Here is a 25,153-nt window from a genome sequence, read left to right on the forward strand (position 1 = left end):
GGGAAGACTAGGGAGTAAGGAGATGAGCTGCTTGACTAAGCGGTATGCTCAACAATGATAAAGGTGTTTTAATTTATTCCACCTATTCAATAAGTATTGAATAGGTGGAATAAATTAAAACACCTTTATCATTGTTGAACTGTTAAATTTTCAATACGGACCTAAAATGAGGTTTATAACATGTAATAAGCGGTATGCTTCGAACTGTTAGTGGAGAGATGGCATGGAATGATGAATAATACACTGAATGGAGTTTTTAAGAGCATTAAAGATCACAACTGTAGAATTCAAGAGGACAAATTATGGCACATATGTCTTTAGAAGAAGAGGAATTAGGCTGGGATTAATTTAACAAGGTAGATGTTCGATAAATGTCCAACTCCTTTGAAATGAAGAAAATACTAGGCCTAGGTAAACAATTGATAGGGAACTTGCTATCCAGGCAACAGCCCTAAATGCACGTAGGGTGGCTGATTGACAATTTTTTAAATTGAAGTTTTTTACAATTTGTTTTATGTCGCACCAACACAGAGAGATCTTTTGGTGGCGATAGGAGAGGAAAGGCTAGGAGTGGGAAGGAAGGGATTGTGGCCTTCCGATAGCAGGCTTCAAACCCAGTCTCTCCTGGATGCAAGCTGATAGCTTCGTAAACCAAACTGTGTGATTGCTTGCTCAGTCCTGATCGATTGCACATGTTCCATCATAAAGAGCTCACAACTCTTTAGGAGTTAACAATAGAATATCTTCCGGTAATGCAGGTAGAGCTTCCTTCAAAAAATTCCAGTTTAGACTGACTAGTTATCCTGCGTTCTACGAATATCTCAACAATTCTTCAGACCATACATTAAGTACAATACGAAGCTGAAAATGACACTGCCTAATGTCGTGAGAATTTTTATGACATTACGTGGAGGTAATTGGAAGTTCACATCATCACTGCAGTATGAGCTAGAGAAACTGCTGTTGCACAGTTTTAGGCATTACAGTATCAGACATACAGCAAGTGTACAAACAGCCACACTAGGAGAAATATGACTGCAATTACCTTACAATGTGTAGTAGGAGATGATGAATGCCAGTATCATGTAGAATAGGTCACAAACATATTTTGAAATAGAAAATATATCTGGAGATCCTACAAAAAAAAAAAACAAAAAAAAAAAAACCTGATTTACCAAACCTCATCCATTCATTTTTACCAGACTATCTCACCATTGCCAAGGATCCCTTCCTATGTTTGCAGAACATGCTGAGATTATAGAGTGACATTTTTAACAAGGCCTATTGAGAAGTCTGTATCTCATAGCTGTTGAACTACAGCTTTGAATGTGTGATAAAATGGACGCCACTGTTGTGGGCAATGTTCTGCATAGTCATTTCTGATCAATTACATCCTGTCTCTCCAAAAATCAAGATCATATTAACTAACTATGCCTATGCCAGGTATTGCTGTTTCGGAAGTCTCTTACTGAGAAAGTTGTTTGCTGTCTGTGAAGAACAGGCTAGGGAAACAGGGACAGTTGTGCTCAAGGGTTAGTTAGCATATCCTCTCTCTTTCTCTACAAGAGTAGCAGATGACAACCCATCAAATTTATTTACAGAAAACTCTGGTAGTGCGAGCTACCATTACATTCCTGGTTCTTCTTCTTCTTCTTCTTCTTCTTCTTCTTCTTCTTCTTCTTCGTCTTCTTCTTCTTCTTCTTATGCACCATCTCCATGTTGGAGATCAACGATCATCATCAAAATCCTTTATTTTGAGGCTGCCGTTCGAAACAAAAACTGACAATAATAGCTATTAGGAAAAGGTGGTAACTGTTAAACAACAGTTTGTAACTGCTCATAGTGAATGATTCTAGTGCTGCAGGGCCATAACATCTGTGGCAAAGGTTGTAGTGAAGTTGTGCTGCATAATATATCAAACTAAATGCAAGAAGTATGCTTCTGTTGTGATTTCTGTTGAATGTTTATGGCTTATTTTGATGTGCTGACCTAGTGTTGATGTTTACGCCCTACGTGACAGCCATATTGGATTTCCTACAATAATTCCACAGATAACACTAGATAGAACGGCAATTTATTATACCTATCTATAGTCTCTTGCCCTAAGTGTCAGCCATCTTGTCCGATTCAACATAACTGCCATAGAAACGACGATTCATATAGGAACTCCACACTACATATCCGGTGTTACCTCGACCACAGAATCTGTTATGACATATGGAGTAGACCATACAGCTAATATCTCAACGCCGAATGTTGGCGGTGGGAAATAACCTGACCACCCTAAGAGGCCAACCGCTTTGGGCGGTTAAGCCTTTAGGGAGGGATATGGTCCCTCAGTGGAGGATATGCCACTAGAATCCATAATGACGGAGGGCAGCAGCTTCGCCATTAGTGCACGGTGGCATCTAGCCAAGGTATCGGCTGATACGGTGAGGTGACACACATTTGGGAGCGTAACCATAGTGGTGTAAGCGGTCTCAAAACTGCGCGAGGAAGGCAACGGGAAACCACCTTGTATTTAATCCCCAGGAAAATCTTTAGCATGACTGGAAAACATGAAACCAAGGCCCCCAGTCTCTGGCAGCCCTTCAGTGGGCAGGGGGTGCAAAGAATCTCCGGGCCAATCGTGAGAAGGATAGGAACGTGGAATGTTCGCAGCTTGTTTCAAAGTGGAAAGACTCATAACGCCATCAGAGAGATGGAGAGACTCAAGATCGACGTTCTTGGCATTAGCGAAATGCGTTGGCCTCATTCAGGAAAGAGTGTGGTCAGTGGTTATCAAGTATACTATTCTGGTAATGACGATCCTTGCCATCTTAATGGCGTGGATTTCATTGTACATCGAGATATCAGTAAGTCTGTGAAAATTTTTATACCAGTATCAGATAGGGTATGTTTATTACAGCTTAATGCACGACCAATTTTAGTGAATATCATCCAAGTATATGCTCCAACATGTGATGCGTCAGACGTTGATGTCGAAGAATTTAACACGAAAATCAAAGCAGCTCTGTTATTCACCAAACCATCTGAGATAAACATTGTGATGGGCGATTTCAAAGCTAAAGTCGGCCATTGTCAACGGGCTGATGTAGTCGGTGATTACAGATTAGGAGCAAGCAATACTCGAGGTGATCGACTGGTCCAGATGTGCCAGGAGGAGGGCGTTATTATAGCACACACGTATTTCCAGCTACCTCCACATCGTCTCTATACGTGGACCTGTAATGCTGACAGCAGTATTAGGAACCAGACTGATTACATCACAATTAAAAAGCAGTTCATAAATTCTATCAAATGTGTGAAAACATATCCTGGTGCTGATATCAACTCAGACCATAGCCTACTGTTTGCTTCCATGAATCTAAGGTTGAAGAAAGGCCATTTAAAGGGGAGTTTTAGTCAGATTGAGATTGAGAAGCTACAAGATCAAGCACTGAAGGATGAAGTTCAGTCAGCCCTACGTGTAAAACTTGCGGAAGTTCAAAACAGTGTTAATACAAATGATGTTGAAGGTACTTGGAATCACATCAAATGTGCAATTAACAACGTAAGTCAAGTAAAATTAATGGATACTGGAAGAAGGAGAAACAAGCCGTGGATGACAGAAGAAATCCTGAAGCTGATGGACCAGACGTCACGTGGAGGTCTCCTGTCGGCAATTGTTGCGGTGAACGATAAGGAACTCGCTTTCAGTATAGATCTATTTTGCTGTACGCAGTCTTGTAACATTTTCCATGTTGTGTTGATTGTTGTGTTAAAGATGAGTAAGGTTTCTAAATATAAAGTTAATTGTGCTATGGCACAATGTACTAATTGGGGATCGAAAACATCTGGTGTCTTGTACCACAGATTTCCAAAATGTGAGGAGATTAGGTGAGTGTGGGTGTTGCGCTGTAAGCGAAGTGACAAATTTAATCCTGATAATGCCAGAGTATGTTCCATACATTTTCGTCAAGGAGATTATGAACGAGATTTGAGAAATGAACTACTGGGATTACCGCAGAGAAAAATTTTGCGGGCAGATGCTGTTCTGTCTCTGTCCATTGCAAATTGGCATGGCGATAAAGCTTCGTGTTCAACCACTAGCACCGCTCCCAGCGAAACAGCAGAGCTGGTAGGCCTATCTGTCTACTACTTTTCATACAATATTTAATAAATACAATATTTAATAAATCATAATAAATTTGATCAGCTATGTGGAAGTATGAATAAACTAATTCTGACGTGCTACGGTATTGTATACTGGCTAGGATAGTTGACTTTTGTTTAGAAGGCTTCGGTTCGATTCCTGGTACTAGAACAATTTTTGAATCTTTTTACTTTGTTCTGTTGTTTGCCAGCAGTACTTTTTATTTTTTTTGTGAGAACACCGAGTTATGACAGTATATTAACTTACAACTATTCATATACTTCGAACGCAGTTAGGCTTATTTTACTTTAAGATCGTAGTTTCGATTTTATATATGTTTAAAATGTGATCGCTCATAAAGTTTTATCTTCATTCTACAGATTTCTAGTGGTAGAGATTTGCGTCATGAAGTTAGGAGTGTGAAGAAGCGGGCGCGGTCAACATTAGAGACTTTGTCACCAAATAAATGGAAAGTTGACCAGGCGACTAGCACTGAATCGCTTCAAAATGAGGAGATCTTAAAACTCCGTAAGCGGGTGGAGATTGTGGAAAAAGAAAACACGATTTTAAGACGAAGGGAGGCTGCTCTAAAGGAGCTCAAGGGACCTAGGTATCTAGTCTCAAAAAGACAACAACCGTCTCCGCCGAAAGTGAAGAAGGAGTGCACACAGAGAGGAAGTAGTTAAGATTCTGTCCAAATGTTTTACAGCAGGGCAGATTCGATGTCTCTTGAGAGGCAATAAACGAGTGAAATGGTCCTCGGAGGACATAGCAAATGCTTTGTCTTTGAAATCGCTTTCCGAAAAAGCATATGATTATTTGAGGAACCGGAACGTTCCTTTACCATGTCGGTCAACCTTACAAAAATGGATTCGGCGCTTTAAATGTAGGCCCGGAATTTTAACAGAGGTGCTATATCTGTTGAAAGCCAGCGCAGTAAATTACAAGGAGCCTGAAAAGATCGCGGTTTTGACTTTTGATGAAATGAATGTAGATGGACGTATTTCATACGATTCATCTGATGACCGCATACTAGGACCTCACAGCAACGTCCAGGTAGCGATGGTTCGAGGGCTCATTGCTGCATGGAAGCAACCCATTTTTTATGATTTTGACGTGACAATGACGTCAGAGTTGTTAAGAAACATAATTAGTAAACTTGAGGCTTGTGACATCATATTGTCGCAGTAACTTGTGACATGAGGGGCAAAAATGCCAAAGTGTGGAAGGAACTAAACGTACGCAAGGACAAGAGCTTTTTTACCAATCCAGTGGATAATAAAAGGAAGGTGTGGGTGTTCTGTGATGTACCCCACCTCTTGAAATTATTGAGAAACCACTTTTTAGATGAAGGTTTGACATTAGCTGATGGTTCAGAATTTCAGAAGACAATAGAACACCTATTACAAACTCAAACAGGGGACCTATCGACTACACATCATATTAATGAAGCTCATCTGAGTGTAACAGGCAGATCCCATCAGAATGTGAGAATGGCTGCGCAGTTATTTTCCAGATGCACAGCTCTGGCAGTGCGGTATACTTGAAACAAGGATGCTGAAAGCAACTTCATCGAGCTAGTCAATGACACCTTCGACGTGTTGAACTCCAGGGCGCCTAAGATGAAAAGACTCCCCTTAGGAGAGGATACGGCTTAAACTTAAGGAGCGAGGAAAATACTCTGAAATGCTTTCTGGAGGTGATTACACAAGTGAGATTTGGTAAACGGAAAACTTTACTTCCGTTTCAGAAGGGGTTCATAATATCTATAAACTCTCTCTTAGGACTTTTTGAAGACATGAAACATGCAAACATATCATATATTTTAACTGCCAGGTTAAACCAAGACTGCTTGGAGATGTTTTTTTCACGTGTCCTTGTTCTAGGAGTTTTTTTTATAGCAATCAGTCCCCTTTTGAAGATCATAACAGAATTCAACTTCTTTAACTCACAGGGAGTAATGAAATCCCATCTCCTGTAGTGTGTCAGTGGAAGCTGAAAACAATTTATCGCCGAGTGATATGGGTATTTTTCATCCTGATGCTGATAATGAGGAAGGTTTCTTGAGCTTCGTAAGCAATGAACTATGTATAGATGTTTTCGAGGGGCCGTTAACACCTATACCCGTAGATGAACAGGAAGAAATGTTGGAGTTGTTAAGGATGGAAGACTTGAACCAGGACTTTGAAACTGAAGACGTAAACCAGGATGCAATTAAATACCTTGCAGGCTACTTGGCATTCAAATGTCGCTCTGTTGATGACAGCTTGGGTGATAAAAGTGAAATGTTTGCCTTGCCACAGGAAGTGCCTCACGACTGGTTATCAATCATTTCAAAAGGAGGCCTTACTCGTCCAACCGAAGAATGGCATCAAAAAGTTATGCAGTTTGAGGTACTGTTAGAAAGTTTTCACGGGATTTATATTTCTAAATGTGAAAGAGTAATGCAGACTTTGATATCTATAATTAAATCAAAATTTCCAGAACTTGACGAGAATATTATATCACTGTAGCCTACGTCAGAACTAGGAAATTTATTAGAATACGTCACCTCAACAAAAAACATCATATAGATGCTGTGAAGAAGTATTCAGCGAAAAAGAGTCGACTGTGGGCAGCTTCAGCTTCTTCAACAACTTCCTAAGTTATCAAAATGTGAGTTTTAAATACAATTAAACCTATAACTATTCCAGTGTTCCTATGTATGCATTGTTCTTACAGCCGGCTTTTAAGATGTAATTACTCAGAGTTTCTTCTATTTTTCTATTATATCTATTCTATTCTATTATATCACTGATTGCAGGTGGTATGTAAAGTACCACTTTATTATAATAATGCCAACTGTTTAATTATTTATAAGGAATTGAACTTATTTTACCTAATTATCGAGGTTTATGCTGCAAGCAGGCAATGCAGGCACGAGCTTCTAGCCCTCCCGGTTACATCACGCGCGATCAACCAATGAGAGCGCTGTGAGCGGGAATGGCCTACCTAATATACTCTACCTACCTTAATGAATTAACATGATTTTTTTTTTTCAACATATACAAGAAAGTGAAACAAGTAACTGGTGCATATAACAAGAAGGGTAGTGGAGTCCTCCTCAATAAGAATGGTAACATCTTAGCGAGCACAGAAGAGAAACTGAAGGAATGGATGGAATGTACAAAATCTCTTCTTGGTTCGCAGAAATGTGGATCATGTTGCTTGGGCAGACAATGGTGTGGATATTACATGTGCAGAAGTAGAATATGCTATAAGAACAGCGAAAAATCGAAAGGCTCCAGGCGCTGATGAGATATATGCTGAGATACTGAAACTGCTTGAGAAAGAAAAATCCCTTTCATTATTAGTTGACCTATTCAATAGTATTCATCGCAGTGGAACCATTCCTCAAGACTGGCTCAAATCGACTTTCATAATATTGCCTAAGAGAGACAATGCAAAATTCTGCAATGAATATAGAACAATTAGTTTGATGAGCCATGTTCTTAAAGTATTATTAAAAGTCTTGCATGCGAGAATTTATCATAAATGTGAGGATATCGGAACCTCGCAGTTTGGTTTCAGACATAGTTTTGGTACTAGAGAGGCATTATTCAGTCTGCAGGTATTAGTCCAACGGTGCCGAGATGTCAATGTCGATGTTTTTGCTTGTTTCATCAATTATGGAAAGGCCTTCGATACAGTCTGCCATGATGAACTTATGAACATTCTTTGAGAATTAGGTCTTGATTGACGGGACATTTGTATTATTGGTAATCTCTACTGGGACCAGTATGCTGGCATAAGAGTTGATGGTCGTGTCTCGGAAGAAGTCTCAATTATGAAAGGAGTTCACCAAGGCTGTATTCTTTCCCCCATGTCTTTCAACATCTAATCAGAAAAGATTTTTCGAGATGCTCTTTACGGAAAGACTCAAGGAATTGTGGTTAATGGTTTCATCATAAATAACATCAGGTACGCCGATGACACTGTGCTACTTGCAACCAATCTCCAGGATCTACAGGAACTACTTAATGCTGTCAATGAAGCCAGCAGCGCAATGGGCTTGAAGCTTAATGTAAAGAAGACCAAGTGGATGGTTATAAGTAGCAAAGAAGATGGCAATCGAGGTAATCTCACAAAAGCAAAGGAACAGATCACGAGAGTGGCAACATTTAAATATATGGGATGTCACATCAATGATGACTGGGACCTTCCTCACGAGATCCAATGCAGAATTGAGCAGGCCAGAACTTCTTTTCAGGGACTTAGAAAACTTTTGACAAGCCGTGACCTTTACATTTCACTAGGGACACGACTACTTCGGTGCTACGTTTTCAGTATTCTGTTATACGGCGTTGAGGCATGGACACTAACTGAGACCATGTGTAAGAAGTTGCAAGCATTTGAAATGTGGACGTACTGAAGGATGCTGAAGATACCTTGGACAGCTAAAATGACTAGTAAAGACGTTTTGCACCGTATGAACAAAGAACCAGAAATTCTCACTACCATCAAGAGAAGGAAGCTAGAATACTTTGGTCATATGATGCGGAACTGTAAATACCACCTTCTGCAAGTAATACTCCGAAGGAAAATTAATGGAAAACGTGGTCCGGGGAGAAGTAGGACATCATGGCTTGGCAACTTGAGCCAGTGGTTTGGGGTGACAAAGCTTACTCTGTTCAGAACAGCTATGAACAAAAAACAGATCATGCTACTGATCGCCACGTTCTGTGAGAACATGGCACATGAAGAAGAGAAGAAGAAGAAGTAGTTTGAAACAGAGATGCATAGTAAAGTTCAAACCAATCCCGCAAATTCTTGAGCCAGATCTTCCTCCTCCCTGATCTGCACTGTCCTTTGTCGGTCCATGGTATACGAAGCATGTGACAATATAGCCACAACTCAAAAGCCTCCAACTTCTTCTCCAGGTTTCTGGTTAACGTTCACCTCTCGCACACATTCAATAGTATGGGGAGTATGTTACACTTGAGGGCATGTAGTCTTGCTCCCAGATTAATATTTCGGTGACACAGCAGATTCATCATTTTGATAAAGACACCCATGGTTTGCTCAATGTGAGGTTTGATTTCCTGGCTACATTCCCATTTGTCATTCAGGCAGCATCGAAGATATTTATATGAACAGACCTGTTCGATGGCTTCATCGTCAACTGATGATGTGGTATCAATCACTTCCTTGCTGACAATCATGAATTTTGTTTTCTAAACATTCATCCTTAAGCCATAATCACTGTTAACTGCATTCACCCGATTTAGCAATGCTTGGAGATCTTCAATGCTTCCGGCAATCAGAGTTGTGTCATCAGCATACTGAAACTTCGCTGTTGATGACAATGCCTTGTCAAAACCCATCCAAAGCTTCTGACATGATCATCTCCGAATATAAGTTAAAGAGCATTAGAGACAGCGCGCAGCCTTGTCGAACACCACATCAAATTTTTACTTCATCAGATGTGTCATCCAAAGAGGTAGGCAATTATTCATACATCACTATTGTAGAGTACCACTCCAAGGAGTTCTAGTATTTTAGTGTCCTGTATTCAGAAACATTCTCACGAGGGGAACCCACCAAGCGTAACAACCTGAATTCCTAGAAATTTTGATCAATGTAAAAAAAGTTGTGTCGGACAAACAGGGCGCAGTTTTACTGTAAGATACCAAGAGCATGTCAATGCTGAAAACATAAAAAAAATTCCGCAATGGGCCAACACGAGTTCAACCGGACATCAATTCACAACCATAGAACAGGATTTAACTATATTGCATAAAATAAACAAAGGAGCTCTACTAAATACATTAGAAAATCCATATATTTATTTAGAACAAAAAAGCAATCAGGACAATAACCTGAATGAAACAATTGACAATAGAAACCCTATATTTGAACGAACATTATCAAGTCTTGAAATTTTAGGCAAAAGACACAATACAAATAGTAAAAGGATAAATAAGACCGAGCCTCCGCCATTTTGTACATCCCCTCTCCCCGCCCCTTCTAAAGTTGAAGCCGTGACAGTAAGCGACACGCCCCCTCCCCTCTCCACAGCCTTGCCTCCCCAAAAGGAGGAGCTAACAACGGAACACACACACCATTACTATACTAGATGTAAAGCAGCATCAAACGTCCCTCCAGGGTCACAGTAGAATTGGAGTCTAACAATAGCAAGGTAAAGAACTTTTTTATACATTTAGTTATTACGTACAGACACATGTTTTCAAACAAATTCCCATTTCCTTATTTTATTTCATTTCAGAAATTAAGACGAAACTCCCTTCCCAAAAATTGATCAGCAATCAGCTTCAAAGTTCCACATTAGACTCAATCAAAGGCACTTTAAGCAAACTCATAATATATAACAACTTACCCGGAAGGAACGGAAGAAAAAACATTCAACAATTTGAACAGTGTCACAAAGACAAACATTTTTAAAACTTTTTAACCGCAAACAAACAGACATTTTTAATGTAACAAAATTTTTTTAACAACTATTCAAATGAATAGACATAGTTTTTAAGCTGACCAACTATGTAATCATCCGTTTTCATATCATTAACACACTAACCCCTACATAGTTTTAATATCATTTAATTTAATTGGTATTTTAGTAGTTTTCAAGAGAATCAATGTACCTGCAAATTAACGTGTTTAAAATCTTAGCAATTCACCTAAGCTTAAATAACAGCTGAGGATGTTCCTAAGTAGGAACAAAACATGTACTGTTGACAAATAAAAATTTGCTAAAAGGCAAATAAAAAAGTATCAAAACGGTGGAAGAATTTTAATATTGTAAATCTCAGTGATTAGATTCTGATACGGAAACTGAAGCTGATTACTTGCAAATCGTTCAGGGTTCGAACCCGGGCCCACTTACGTTCGTGATTTTCATAAATTAAAAAATGTAAAAAATTCCAACTGTCTTCTTTAAAATACAGATGATTTCAAAATATTCAGACCAGTTAGCTCAAAACAAGACTGTTTCTTACTACAAAATGACCTCGATGATATTCTAATGTGGAGCCATATGAACAAATTAAAATTTAATGTCTCAAAATGTGTAACAATGTCATTCAGCCGAAAAAAGAATAGAACTACGTTTCCATACAAGCTGGGTCCAAACGCGCTGCAGGAAGTTGACCAAGTCAGTGACCTTGGCATCCGGCTTGACAAGGGACTTATTTTCACTGCTCATGTAAACAATGTGACAGAAGAGTCCTACCGGGCATTGGGATTTATCATACGGAGCACTAAACTGTTCAGGAAGACAAATTCATTCATAGCACTCTATAATGCCTTTGTACGAACAAAACTGGAATATGCTACCGTTGTATGGAATCCAAGGTTCGATAAATATATTAAGTTAATCGAAAGAGTGCAAAAACATTTTGTAAGATTTCTGCATCACCAAACACATGGCTTGTACCCATTAATGATGCCATACAAAAATTTACTAACCAGTGTCGGAAAGAACAGTTTTGAAAATCAGAGAAAAAGAATTGATGCCAAGTATCTGCATAAATTATTAAACAATAAAATAGATACAGTGAAACTCGGTTAAGAAATTCCTGCATAAGAAGTTTTCCCGCCTAAGAAGTGTGATATTCTTGATCCCTTGATCAGTTGGATTAAGATATATGTATATTTCTTCCGTTTAAAGTGTTCTGTTGTAAATATATTTCCCGGTTAAACAGTTCAGATTTTAGAGCCCCTCGAGATAGAAAACGTCCGCTCAAACCAGCCCATGGTTAGAACCCTTCAGTCTCTGCGCAAGTTGCACCCTGTGTTAGACCGTTCGCGCGCTCGCGGTGTGTGTCTGGTGTCACGGAACATGTGCGGGCCTGCCAAGGCCATATGACGTCATGCTATGACAACACGGACACCAGATGCTCACTCTCTTGCTCTCACCTTGTGGAATCGAATCGAACCCATCAGTCGAAATTTCCATTCCACCGTTCCATCTAGCGGAATAGAATCTAACGGGATTCTATGTGGGAAACATAAAGCACACAATGGATGGTTTGATAAAACTAATGCAGTAATTTGCAGGCCGCGACAGGGTGAAGTCATTAATCAAGGTGGCCTAAACATTAATTAAAAACCGTGAAGTGTATTTGTCCACAACATTACTGTTAATCTACCACAAAATTGAATATTCTAATCTGTTTGATTTTTCATTCCCTTGCTTATTTCCTTCCAGGCATTCTTTCTTACGTTGTTGTTGCAATAATACTTATGGGTCTTGCCGTAGAGGAAATTACGTTTTTGAACTAAACTGATAAGACTTTCCGTGTCCATTATTAGTGAGGTGAATAAAAACAACTTCCCGACTCTACGCAGGAAACAGCCGACTTGCCAGCAGCCAGCTGATACACATGCCGCCACAGCTGGCCGAAAGATCCCGATAGTTTACGAAGTTGAACGAATGTTGATAGCCAACTGGGTGTTGGTGGGAGGCACACCGAGGCATTGCAATACCACGTGTTGGCATAAAATTGAAAGTTCTTTTTAATTTTACCTTTATATGAGCTAAACATTGTATTATCGTGTCACTCGTAATTATTACATCGCATTATTAGAATGTAGCACAAGGATGAGGAGACATGAAATAAAATTCTCTCGGGGAAAGAAACTGTTTACGTTTAGATGTGCTAGCATTGGTACTGCGCCTTTATCACTCCCACGTAATACCCCAGATACTTTTCCATGCACTCATTTCTGCAACTTCGAACCTGTGTTTCTTTTCTTCATTACCTATAGCATGAAGAGGATTGAAGCGGGAAAATAAACTCAATACTGGCTTGGCCATGCGGTACTTGTGAAACAGGCAGAAACTACGCCCGTTGCCGTGACAACCAGTAGGAATGCAGGGGCGATTTAGGCCTAAGTTCTAAGAATCTCTAAGAATAAGTTGCTAGATTTCCCATTTGCTGCCGTTGTCCTTGAAGCAGGTGTCAGGGGGTGTGAGGAAGATAGAAAGCACATGCTAACGAACTGTAGTACACGTCTTGTCTTTGCGTCTTGTAAGCCTAAGCTACGGATTGCCAAGCATAGTGTAGCGTCTTAATTAGTATGAATAGGAGTCGGTGAAGTTAGTTATACTTGTAATATCAACGTACAAAAGTTTTAAGTGAAAATGAGTGGAACTCAGAGGAAAGAGATCAAGCGAAAGGCACTAAAAATAAAAGACAAAGTGGAGATTATAAGGAAAGTGGAGTCACCTACATTCCCCTGTGTTGCTTTGGCAAAGGAGCTGGGGATGCCGCCGTCTACTTTGAACAGTATTATAGCGAAGAAAGAAGAGATCTCTGCTTCTGCAGGGAATACTTCAGCAAATTGTAAGGAAGTTAAATCTGAAAAGTACGATGAAATAGAACAAGCTCTACTAATATGGTTTAAACAGCAGCGAAGTTTAAACATACCTTTCAGTGGGACTATTGTGCAGGAGGAAGCTGCATGCAAATTAAGGGTACCTTTTACTGCGTCGAACGGGTGGCTGAACCGCTTTAAAAATCAAGCTGGCATCGTTTACAAAACAATTTGTTGCGAAGCAGAGAGTGTAAGTGTGGAGGAAAGGGAAGCGTGGAAGCAAATGGTTCTGCCTGCTAAAATAAGCAAACCTTGCAACGTTTTTATATAACTTAAAATGCACCTTCTTTTATCAAATATATTTATAATACGGTATGTTCAATTATTTTACTTTATCTCTAAAAATATTGTCATTCTGTTAGCAGCTCTTATATATCGGCCTATTTCGGTATTGTTCACAAACAAGGAAATCTGTTGGCTGTGTGTTTCACATGTATTTCAAAGTACAGAATAAGTTTTTGGGCATTACCCCTTTTAAGAAGTTTTCTGCTTAAGAAGATTTTTTTTTCAGTCCCTTGAAAAACTTCTTAACAGAGTTTCACTGATATGAATTTACTGTCTGTATTGAAATTTCGTGTACCTCGCTTGCACTCAAGAGAACGCAGCACGTTTAGGACTGAAAGAGCTCTGACGACTGCCCACAACCATTCACCACTCTATAGGTTATGTAATAACTATAATGAACCTATTAGTATAGACAATAACTTGAACTTCGATATGTCAATATCCAAATTCATAAAATATTTTTCAGCTACACTGCCACGACACTAAGCATTAAAATCACATTTAAAGCTGTCAAAAAGTTATAGGTAGGCCCTACCGGATAATTTGGTTATTAAGAAATTTTTAAAAATTAAGATCTAAGACTTGTAGCAATGTAATTTAATGAATAATTTAGTTATTAAGTTTATTTTTAGTTATTAAAATCTAAGACTTGTATCAATGTAATTTACAGTAATTCATAATTTAGTTATTAAGAATCGTATTGAGATCATTTGTGTCAATGTACTGTAATTGGGGTTTACTACCCTGTTGTAAACCGACTTTTAAATAAACAAACAAATAAACAAACAAACACATTCAGATGACTGTTTACGTATATTAAAATAGGTAACATTGTTGCAAAAACTTGTGTCCTTTAAATAACAAAAAAAATTTGATGGCCTGCTATGAAATACAAAAATAACACTTTTACAACATTCAATGCATATGTTTGACCACTTGTGTTTTATAATGTTATGAAATGTAATATCATTTAGGATAATCATTGGTAGTGATCACCATCTTTTTGTGGCTACCTTTAGAAGGAAGATCCAGGCACAAAAGAGAAGGATAGAGCAGACAAGGAAGCGATATGATGTTGGAAAGCTAAGGGATGGCAGAAATGTGAAAGAAGCCTTCAGGATAGAACTAAAGAATCGATTCCAAGTACTCACTGAGGTGGAGGATGAAACTATTGAGGAAAAATGGGTGAAGACTAGATCTGTATTTCCTGAAGTAAGTGAAAATATCCTGGGTTTCTAAGCATGCCAGGTTGTGTTAAGTTCTTCTTCATTTCTAAAATGTAAAGCGGATCGAATGTTCACGAAAGTTGGAACCTTGAAAATAAAACAGAGTACAAAGTAATTTATGAAACAAGAGAAGCTTACATGCATAGCATGGTTGCTTTATGTGGGTCGTGGGTACTGTGGCCGGACAGGCACTGAAGGCTCTTAACAAGCATAAGCAACTAGGCCTAGTGGGAAATGGAGAATGGTCAAATTCTTTAAGTTTATTCAGCCTACATGATTACTGGTGACCAGAAGTCAGGAAAAATGCCTTTTTTCATCTAAGTAGATATACTGAAGTGTCAAATAGAGATAAACATGTTTCAGACTTGGGAACGGTTGACTTACTTGACTTAATTCATGGTGTTCCTTGTGGAACATAGGGCATCAACAAAGCATCTCCATCTGATCCTGTTGCCAGCCAACCACTTCACCTCTCTCCAGGTCTGCCTTCTTCCATTGCCTCCATGTGTACAGATCTTCGCCACGTTTGTTTAGGCCTTCCTCTCCTCCTTTTACCCTGCAGGTTCCAATCCAGTGCCTCTCTCTCAATGGCTTCATTTCCTTTTCTCAACATATGCCTTATCCATTTTCATATCTGCCGCTTTATCTGTATGGCCATCTCAGTTTCACCTGTCCTTCTCCATAGTTCATGATTGGAGATTACTTCCGGCCAGTAGATGTTTAAAATCTTCCTTAAACAGCGGTTGACAAAGGTCTGCAACTTGGAGGTAATCACTTTAGTCACTTCCCAGGTCTCGGACCCGTATAGTAGAACAGCCTTGACATTACTTCGGCAAATGCGAAGTTTGGTCCTGATATATATTTTGTTGTTCTTCCATACCAGATAGAGCCGAACAAAGGCACCATTTGCTTTCTGTATATGTTGAGAGACAGCCTGTACTGCTCCTCCATCTTTGGTAACTATACTGCCCAAATAGGTGAAACTTTCTATATCCTCTATAGGTTCATCACTGAAGACAAATGGGTCTAGTTTGTTGGTGTTCATCCTTAGGACCTTGGTCTTCTTCGAGTTGATCGTTAGTCCCACCTTTTTTTCCTTCTTTTACCAAATCTTCAACCTTTGATTGCATTTCACCACGTGCCTCAGACAGGAGACACACATCGTCAGCAAAGTCTAGGTCATCTAACCTATTAGCCAATCTCCACTGGTTACTACGCTTCACATTCCGCATGAATCACCACCAGGGACATTGTTGGCGAGAGGATACAACCTTGACGTACTCCTGAACGTGCAGATATAGGCTCAGATACACGGCCCTCATGAATGACACTGCATGTATAACCACGGTATGTTTCTTGAATGAGGTTGGTAATTTGTGATGGCACTCCATACCGCTTCACTTCCTTCCACATAGCTTCTCTGTTGATCGAATCAAAAGCTTTTTCAAAGTCGATGAACACTGCATGGACACAAGATGAACACTCAGCATACTGCTCCAGAATTAGCCTCAAGGTGTTTATTTGGTCTAAACACGAGCAATTCGATCGAAAGCCTCACGAGCAATTCGATCGAAAGCCTGCCTTTTCCTGTTGGAGCCTCAAGTTCATATACTACATTAACCCATATGTTCTCAAATAGCAGCAGCAACATATTGGCAGTGGTATCCATATCAACCTTCATGACTTCTGCTGGAATATTGTCAACTCCTGCTGCCTTACCAATACGCAACTCTCCCAATGCCCGCTTGATTTCCTCCACTGTTGGAATACAGACTTTAATCCTTGGGTCAGGCTGGGTGTTTTCCTCTTCTTCTTCTCTTCCCGCATCTACTTGCTCCTCCATGGCGTGGTTTAACACCGCAGAGAAATGTTCCTGCCATCGCTTCAGTTGATCCTCAGAGTTTGTTAGGAGTACACCATCTTTGTTTCTGTTTGGATAGTTTTTCTGCATCTGCTTCCTTGCCAGAACTCTGGTGATGGCATAGAGTTTTCTAAGATTTCCCTTTCTGGCTGCCTCCTCTGCTTGTTGAGATCGGTCATCTATCCATTTCCTTTGATCTCTCCTCACACTTCTCTTTACTTCCTCATCCTTCACAGCATATTTGGATTGCAATTCTGCCTTCCTTGCTCGTGTCTTACATGCGTTCATTACTTCCTTTATCTCTTTCCTTTGTTTGATAATTTCCCATGTCTGGTCAGTCATCCAGTCTTTTTTCCTCCTGCCCTTAAAACCCAGGATATTTTCACTTACTTCAGGAAATACAGATCTAGTCTTCACCCATTTTTCCTCAATAGTTTCATCCTCCAACTCAGCGAGTACTTGGAATCGATTCTTTAGTTCTATCTTGAAGGCTTCTTTCACATTTCTGTCATCCCTTAGCTTTCCAACATCATATCGCTTCCTTGTCTGCTCTATCCTTCTCTTTTGTGCCTGGATCTTCCTTCTAAAGGTAGCCACAACAAGATGGTGATCACTACCAATGTCCACACCTATCTTGTTCCTCACATCAAAAAATGAACTCCTCCACTTTCATCCACTAGCCACATGATCTATCTGGCTTTCTGTCCTATGATCCAGTGATACCCATGTCACCTTATGGCAGTCTTTATGTGGAAATATAGTATCACCAATAACCAAATCGTGGCTTGCACAGAAGTCCACAAACAGCTGTCCATTCTCATTTCGTTCTCCTAAACCATGCCTTCCCATAATATGTTCAAGTCCTTCATTGTCCTGTCCCACTTTTGCATTCAAATCTCCTCCAACTAGGATGATATCCTTCCTTTTCTGTTTCTTAACCGTTCTATTAAGATGTCCATAGAACGCCTGTTTGCCTTCCTCCTCCACCGAATCCGTAGGTGCATAGCATACTATCAACACAACGTTTCCAATATTAGTCTTAAAATGTGCCACAATCATCCTTTCTGTCACTGAGTACCACTCCATAAGGCTCCTCTTGGCCTCCTCATCCATTAATATACCCACACCTCCATAACCTGCTCCGTCGCCCTCGGGTCTTCCAGAGTATACAAATGTAGCTCCATCATGGGTTGCCAATTCCCCGAACTCACTCCATCTCATCTCACTCAAACCTAGGATGTTCAGGCCATAATTCCTCATACATGCCTGTCGTAGCCTTCCACTTTCCCGCCGATTCCTCGCATTCCAAGGCCCAATTTTCATTAGCCTTTACAAGCCAAAGGTCGTCATCTTTGGATCAGTCCGGTTTCTCATTGTTGATATTTCTGTAATAAGGTAATATAAGGTTGAGTGAGTTATTGGCCCACAGCACCCGAGCTCAGTGGTGGGGCTGCCACCTATGCCTCCAAGCCTGCTGTTTTCTGTTGGGGTAGTCTCTCTTAGCCTTTGAAGATCCCTCTTTACCATAAGGCAGAGATTTTCCTCCTTATTTTACCCCAAGAGGAAGGGTTGCCTCCTCCGCCAACTTTGCCGTACCAAAGGTCTCCTTCTCCGCCTCAGCTGCCATTAAGGACTTCACCGGAGCCCCGTTAGCTGTTACTTTTCAGGGTTCCTGTAAGGCCTTCACAGCTACCGTAGCGGTCCTGGGGCACACAAGGTCCCCGCTGTACTTCACTCTTACAGGCTATCCCCTACTTCGTACCGTTGCCCGTCCCCCACGACGTGGACGAGGGGTTGGACTTATGGGGGACTGGGAACGGTAGGACTAGTTGATATTCTGCTTATTTCAGCTCCTGTTGCCTACTTTAAAGTTTAATGCCTTTCTTCTTTAATTTTTTTGAGTTATGGATATTTTCTCCTATTATTTACATATTAAAACTAATCAGTGGAAAAAAAAATAGGCTATAATTCCAATGCACTGTGTTAATAATAAAGAGAGTTTTAATTTAATAGATTAAAAGTAACATTTGCACAAATTATATTTTTGTATAGTCTAACACAAATCTCTACTGAAAATTTCACGCCACAAGCGAACTGGTCGAGAAGAGTGCTATGTAGAGGTACTAAAATGTAATGCAGTTGTGTATTAAGTAATTTACAGTAAATCATTTTTATTATTTTAATGCCCATTTTCATAATTTTAAAACAACTATTTAAATTATTTCACTGGCTATTTCTTAAATTTTAAGAGCTTATTTGTTGGCCAAAATAAATGCCTGAACTTCCAGGCTTTAATGATCACCACTGAGGAATTATCTGATGGTGAGATGGTGTCCCAGGTCTAGAAAACCACAAATAACGGCCGAGATAATTCATCACACTGACCATGCATAACTTTATAGGCTAATCTGGAGACTAAGGCCCGTCAAGTCTGTAGTTCTGTGGGGTGGTTTTGTTTGTTTTAATATTACTTTGAACATTACCAAGTTTCAAAATCAAAATTAGTCCTTATAAATACGTTACCCTTTTTTATAAATATAATTCTGCAGGAATAAGTACATTGCAACTCACCAAAGAAGGTTCTTTTATAACATGTGGCAAGTCCACAAACAACCACACTGGAAAAAACATGATGAGTGCAAGTCGCCCTAGGATGTGTAGCAGACGGAGGTGATGGACGCCAGTATCGTGTAGCACCTATCAGAAACAGATTCTGAAATATAAAGAATATCTAAAGATACCATCAATGAACAGCAAAAGTAACTTTTCCTTACCTTTTTAGAAAATATGTTTTGTAGAGAAAAGCCCATTGTTGCAATTAATGCACTAATTAAGCCAATAACATCAAAAGAGATTTCTGTCATCGTTGCTATAGCAACACCAGCAATGATTGGGACTAATGAGAAATATACCTGTAAAATACATAAATCTGATAAAGAAAGTCAACTGTTGTGTTCCATATAAACAAATCACTGACAGTAAGCCAGTGTCATACCATAGAGGACAATTACTTACTTTACAAGTTTGTTTTTCTCCTATTATTATGCGTGAGAGAATAACCGTGAACAACGGCATAGTGGCTTTCACTGAAAATTTCATAGAAGAGGGAATAAATTCAATGCTTTAGTTTACAAGCAGGCCTAATTGTTACAATATGGTAGATGAATATAGGTTACAGGTTAGGTTCATTTAAATTACTCACCAGTATGAGCATATGAAACGGGGACTTTCCAAATACTGACATGGGAAAATACTGATGCTAAAAATTTACCTAATGCTAAAGGTACTATAATTTTAAAGTAGTAATCCCAACTAATGTCAACGAATTTTCGTACGCCCCACATATTAAAGAAAGGACCTGAATATAGAGTAATCGATGTCAACTGCACCATTGTCACCGTCATGGGATACGGAAAGTCGTTGAGTAACATTTTGCCGATGACATTATTACTCGAACTAACAACATACCATAAAACACACAAAAATAAAACTGTAACAACTTCCCTAGCTTGCTTTTTGTCAGCCATGCTGGCAACTGACAACTGCTATGTGCAACTTTCATTATTTTTAAGTCAAATGGTAATGATTATGCCATCAGATAAGATAGTGCAGTAAGATGAATTTTATAATTTTAATTCCTAAATACAATTTATATATTTGAAAAAAGCTCAGTGGTTAGTTAAGTCTGTTCCAAGCATTCTGTTGAAATACAGTTCCGCTAAATTTGACATTTGACCGGATATAAGCACAAGAGCATGGTGACAACAGGGTTGTGTGGTTGTGAGTTTATAGGAAGTGGAGACATGAAATTTGTTTCATAAACTAAATATCATTTTATTTTGTAGAAAAATATGTTTCCCGTAATTGAATGTAAATCATGACGGGATACACTGAAGATATGTTGTTACTCATAGAATTGAAATGTTCCGGTAAATAGTGTTGAAGTTCATTTATGTTGAGGTTAGGATGGAAGAAGTGTTTATACTTGTTACAATATCATCGCCGTAAAGACTGTTGCGCTGTTGGGCTGTTTCGAGCTTTTTACTTGGTGTGACGAACATGGAATTTACTATAGAAAACTTGGAAAGGGCTGTTGCCCAATTTTATCATACCGATGCAGCAATGCAGGCCCGAGCCCATCAGTGGCTTACAGCATCACAGACCTCTCCTGAAGCATGGACATTTGTGTGGGAATTGTTACATCCTAGTAAGGTATGTCTTACACTAATGTGCATTTATTTTTCCAAATAACCTTTACTTTTGATAATGCTATTTATTGCATTACGCCTACATTAGTGTAGTTTTCTAATTTTGTTAGGCTCCATCCATTCCTTCAACTCATATATATTTTTTGTTGTTATTCGGTGACAGAATTAATAGGTCTATAGAACGCTTTATATAGGCCTAGCCTATAACTTAAATTTATTAACCTACATTACATAATATATATTTACTTCGTGCATAACAATTACAGTCAAAACATAACTTGAGATAAGTTAGATGTTCTTTGATTAGCATCTACCTCCTTCTTACAGATGGCGCAACAGATACGCCCAGCCCCAGTTAAGCCTTGCACTATTTAATATTCCATCACCCCTTCTCGCTTCAGCAGGTTTGTCTCACTGCAACCCTAACCGCATACTAAGTTTTGAGAAAACGTTCCTTCGTTAAAGGCTTGGTTAAAATATCTACCAACATCTCATTTGTTGCGCAGTAACAAACTTCAGTTACTGCTTTCTCCTTTAAATCACATAGCTGATTGTGTCAGACGTCAATGTCTTTAGTACGTGCGCCAATTTGATCTGACTCTATAAGACGAATGCAACCTTGATTGTCCTCGAATAGAGTAGTTGGTCCCTCAGGAAGAATACTCATATCCTTCAATAACTGCCGCAACCACAACAGTTCTTTGCTTGCATGCGATGCTGCCACATATTCAGCTTCTGTCAATGACATCGCCACGAAAGTATGTTTGCGGCTTGACCATGCAATGATTCCATTTCCAAATATAAATGCATAACCACTAGTAGATTTTCTGTCCTTCCAGTCTCCAGCACAATCCGCATCCAAAAAACAGATAAGCAATAATTCCCCCTTTGAGGGTAAACATAATTTCTTATCATTCGTCCCTGCTAAGTAACGCAGTACATGCCTAACTGCTTTTCAGTTGGGTTTTCCACATTCCTGCATAAAATTCCGGCTGCTGTTGCAATGTCGGGCCTAGATACTGTCGCTAGATACAATAGCGATTCCATAACTTGCCTATATTGCGAATTATTTGTCAACTTTGGACCACTTTTTATATCTTCTGTCAAAAATCCAGTTTCCATCGGATTTGCTACTAGTTTTGGTTCAAGCGTACCGTATTATTAGAATATTCTAGCTATTTTTTATTTCTGGTTGAGGAGGAATGATCCATTCATTTCTCGTTCCACTTCTATTGCGAGATAGTGCTTCACATCTCCCATATCTTTTATGTCAAAAGGCCAATTTAGCTGTTAAACTCTGGGGTTACGCCTGCCACTAACATGTTGTCAACGTATAGCAGTAGCCTATATTCGTGGTATTTCAGTCTTCTACTTTGTGGGTATACAGACACTGATCGGCGTCCCCGTGTTTAAAGTTCAAACTAGCTAGTACCTCGGCTGCCCTGTTGTTCCAGACTATTGCTGATTGTTTTAGACCATAGAGGCTCTTATATAGCTTTAAAACTTTTATTTCGTTTCCAGATTTCACGAAACCTTCAAGCTGCTCCATGTATATTTCTTCGTCCAGAATGCCGTTTAAATAGGCGCTTTTTACATCGAACTGTCGCACATGCAATTTCTTCTTGGCTGCAACAACAAGTAACGTCCTGATGGTTTCACGTTTTACTACAGGTGCATATGTATTGTCGTAGTCTTCCCCAAAACGCTGAGAGAAACCTCAAACGAGTAACCTAGACTTTCGAGTATGAATCTGACCTTTATTGTCCAATTTTGCCTTGAAGACCCATGTACATGTTATCGTTCTTTTGCCTTGCAGAAGATAACATTATTTCTATACTTGGTGTTTCTCGAGAGATCTCATTTCTTATGCCGAATCAATCCACATTTGTCGTTCACGAAGTGGCAATTTTAACATCTCGTTCCAAGATGCTGGTTCCTTAATACAGCTTGTTTTGACACTGTATGTCAATCTCTTGGCTGGTACACCTTTGTTTTTGTGTTGTGAAGTCCTCTCTTGGCAATTCGTCTTCTTCTTCGGTCGAATTTACATGGGGTTGAACATCAGAATCATTAGTTTCTTGATCGTTTTGTGTGTCGGTCATCTCATAAGCTACTATTTCAACTGTACAAATGTCATTCTACTTCAATTCATTTTCATTTCTGCCCGCTGCCTCTTCTCGTTCCAACATTTTCTGAGGTTCTCCCTCCTTGACATCCTTTTCTATAATTCGGACCGTTCTGCTGATCCAAATCTGATCTGTCTTAGGGTTCAGGATCCTATATAGCCTTTGCTATTTTCGTCGTAACCGACCAGAACTCCTTCTTCTGATTTGTCATTCCACTTCTGATGTTTCTGGTTCGGTATCCAAGAGAGCACCTTCAATCCAAACACCCTGATATGATTCAAATCTGGTTTCTGTCCACTAAACAATTCTAAAGGTGTTTTCTCTATCACATGACTGGTTACACAATTTTGCAAATATTCTGCAGTAGTTAAAAGTGCTTACCCCCGGAATCGATTGTCTAATGCAGCATCCAGCAACGTGCTCTTTGCTGCATCTGTCAAAGTGTGGTTCTTCCGCTCCGCCACTCTGTTTTGTTGCAGTGTGTAGGGCACTGTAAATTGATGTTGAATTCTTTTTTTTAAAATAGTTTTCCAGTTCATGTGATACGTATTCTCTACCGTTATCAGTGCGTAGAGCTTCCGGTTTTCTGCCAAATTGTGTGGTCATTGCTGCAATTTATTCAATCACAGTCCCCGCCACTTCCTGCTTGCTTCCTTCTTCCTGCTGCTACTCTCTGAGAATTTTTTGTATGGGCTAATTTCCCTTTTATACATTCTTCACAAATTATGTCATTCACATCTTCCACAGCTTTAATTCTGGTGGCAAGTCCTTCTTTGATTAGCTGTTTAATGCCTGCTAAAATTTTATGTCCTAGATGACGTTGCCATTGGTGAAGGCTTGCTGTTGCACTTGCAATTCATACTGACTCATCGCTCGTTTTTAATCTAAACAAATTCCCATTACTTTCTGATCTTGCGATAATTTGTTTATCTTGATAAATGGTGCAAATGTTGTTTAAAAATGTCACACGATAACCTTGTTGAATTGTCCATTGTACTGACAACAAACTATCGTTGAGTTGTGGAACGTACATCACATCTTTCAACATTACCTGTTGAGTACAGCTATTTGGTAATGAACATCTTAGCCAACAATCACCAACACCTTCAGCCTTTATCGACGAGCCATCTGCTAGGAAAGCTGTTATGACTGTTTTGCGCAGCACTTTAAAATAATCTGTGTTATGTGTCATATGGTTTGACGTATCAGAATCTATGCATCAACCTCCGTTACTCACCCCCTGAGTTTCTTGTTTCCTGTGCCTACATTACTGAAGATTTTGCTGATTCTTTATTTTTCTTCTTGCCCATTTTATGTTTGTAATGGAAACAATTTTCTTTCAGATGTCCTGGCTTCTTACAAAAATGACACATCCGTACTTCCTTTTTGTAACTTTCAAAGCTCTTTCCATATTTATGACTGTTTTGCTGACCTAATCCACCCTTCTGTGATGAATTTGATAGCTGTAGCGCCAGCCCCTCATTATATTCGGCTCCATTGACTTGACACGCCTCTGGTATTTGTCTAACATTTTACCAGTTACGTAATCCACTGTTAGATCGGCTTTATCACTACCTTCCAGTGCTGTGACATGCCCTGAATATGATTCTGGTAAACTTACGAGTAAAAGTGCGACCACTTCCTCATCTTCGAGAGGTTTCCCGGATCCCCGAAGTAAACCTACAATCTGCACAATTGCGTCGATATGATCAGACATCAGCCCGCTACGATAGTGGGTACTGTACAGCTTTCTATGTAGATGTAAACGACTGCCAAATGTAGAGTGTTCATATTTTTTCTTCAGTGCTCCCCATATATCGTAAGCATTCTCGAAATGTGAGAAATGAATCAGCTGATTATCATCGACGCTCAAGGTTATGAATGCCACGGCCTTGTTATTTCTTCTTTTCCATTCATCATCTGCCGTTTCCGGTTTT

The 25,153-nt window shown here is 39.4% G+C and overlaps 2 protein-coding genes across 3 annotated transcripts in view; one reads left to right on the forward strand and one right to left on the reverse strand.

Moving 5' to 3' along the window:
- Positions 1 to 20,409, reverse strand: part of LOC136858168 (solute carrier family 35 member E1 homolog) — a 72,820-nt gene extending 52,411 nt beyond the window's left edge. For both annotated transcript variants that reach the window (XR_010858612.2, XM_067137517.2), the window contains exons 1-4: positions 20,085 to 20,409; positions 19,898 to 19,968; positions 19,657 to 19,794; positions 19,454 to 19,579 (exon numbers count right to left, since the gene is read on the reverse strand). Coding sequence is in view for 1 of the 2 variants with exons in the window: in XM_067137517.2 (XP_066993618.1) it covers positions 19,454 to 19,579; positions 19,657 to 19,794; positions 19,898 to 19,968; positions 20,085 to 20,409 (660 nt within the window). In the remaining variant the exon portion in view is untranslated. The remainder of the gene's footprint in view (positions 1 to 19,453; positions 19,580 to 19,656; positions 19,795 to 19,897; positions 19,969 to 20,084) is intronic.
- Positions 20,410 to 20,669: 260 nt separating this feature from the next.
- cdm (importin-13-like protein cdm) overlaps positions 20,670 to 25,153 on the forward strand; it is a 168,834-nt gene continuing 164,350 nt past the window's right edge. Inside the window, exon 1 of the mRNA XM_068228660.1 lies at positions 20,670 to 21,094. Within this exon, the coding sequence (XP_068084761.1) occupies positions 20,942 to 21,094 (153 nt within the window). The 5' untranslated portion in view covers positions 20,670 to 20,941. The remainder of the gene's footprint in view (positions 21,095 to 25,153) is intronic.

This window comes from Anabrus simplex, chromosome 1, assembly GCF_040414725.1.
Source record: "Anabrus simplex isolate iqAnaSimp1 chromosome 1, ASM4041472v1, whole genome shotgun sequence".
Classification (NCBI taxonomy): domain Eukaryota; kingdom Metazoa; phylum Arthropoda; class Insecta; order Orthoptera; family Tettigoniidae; genus Anabrus; species Anabrus simplex.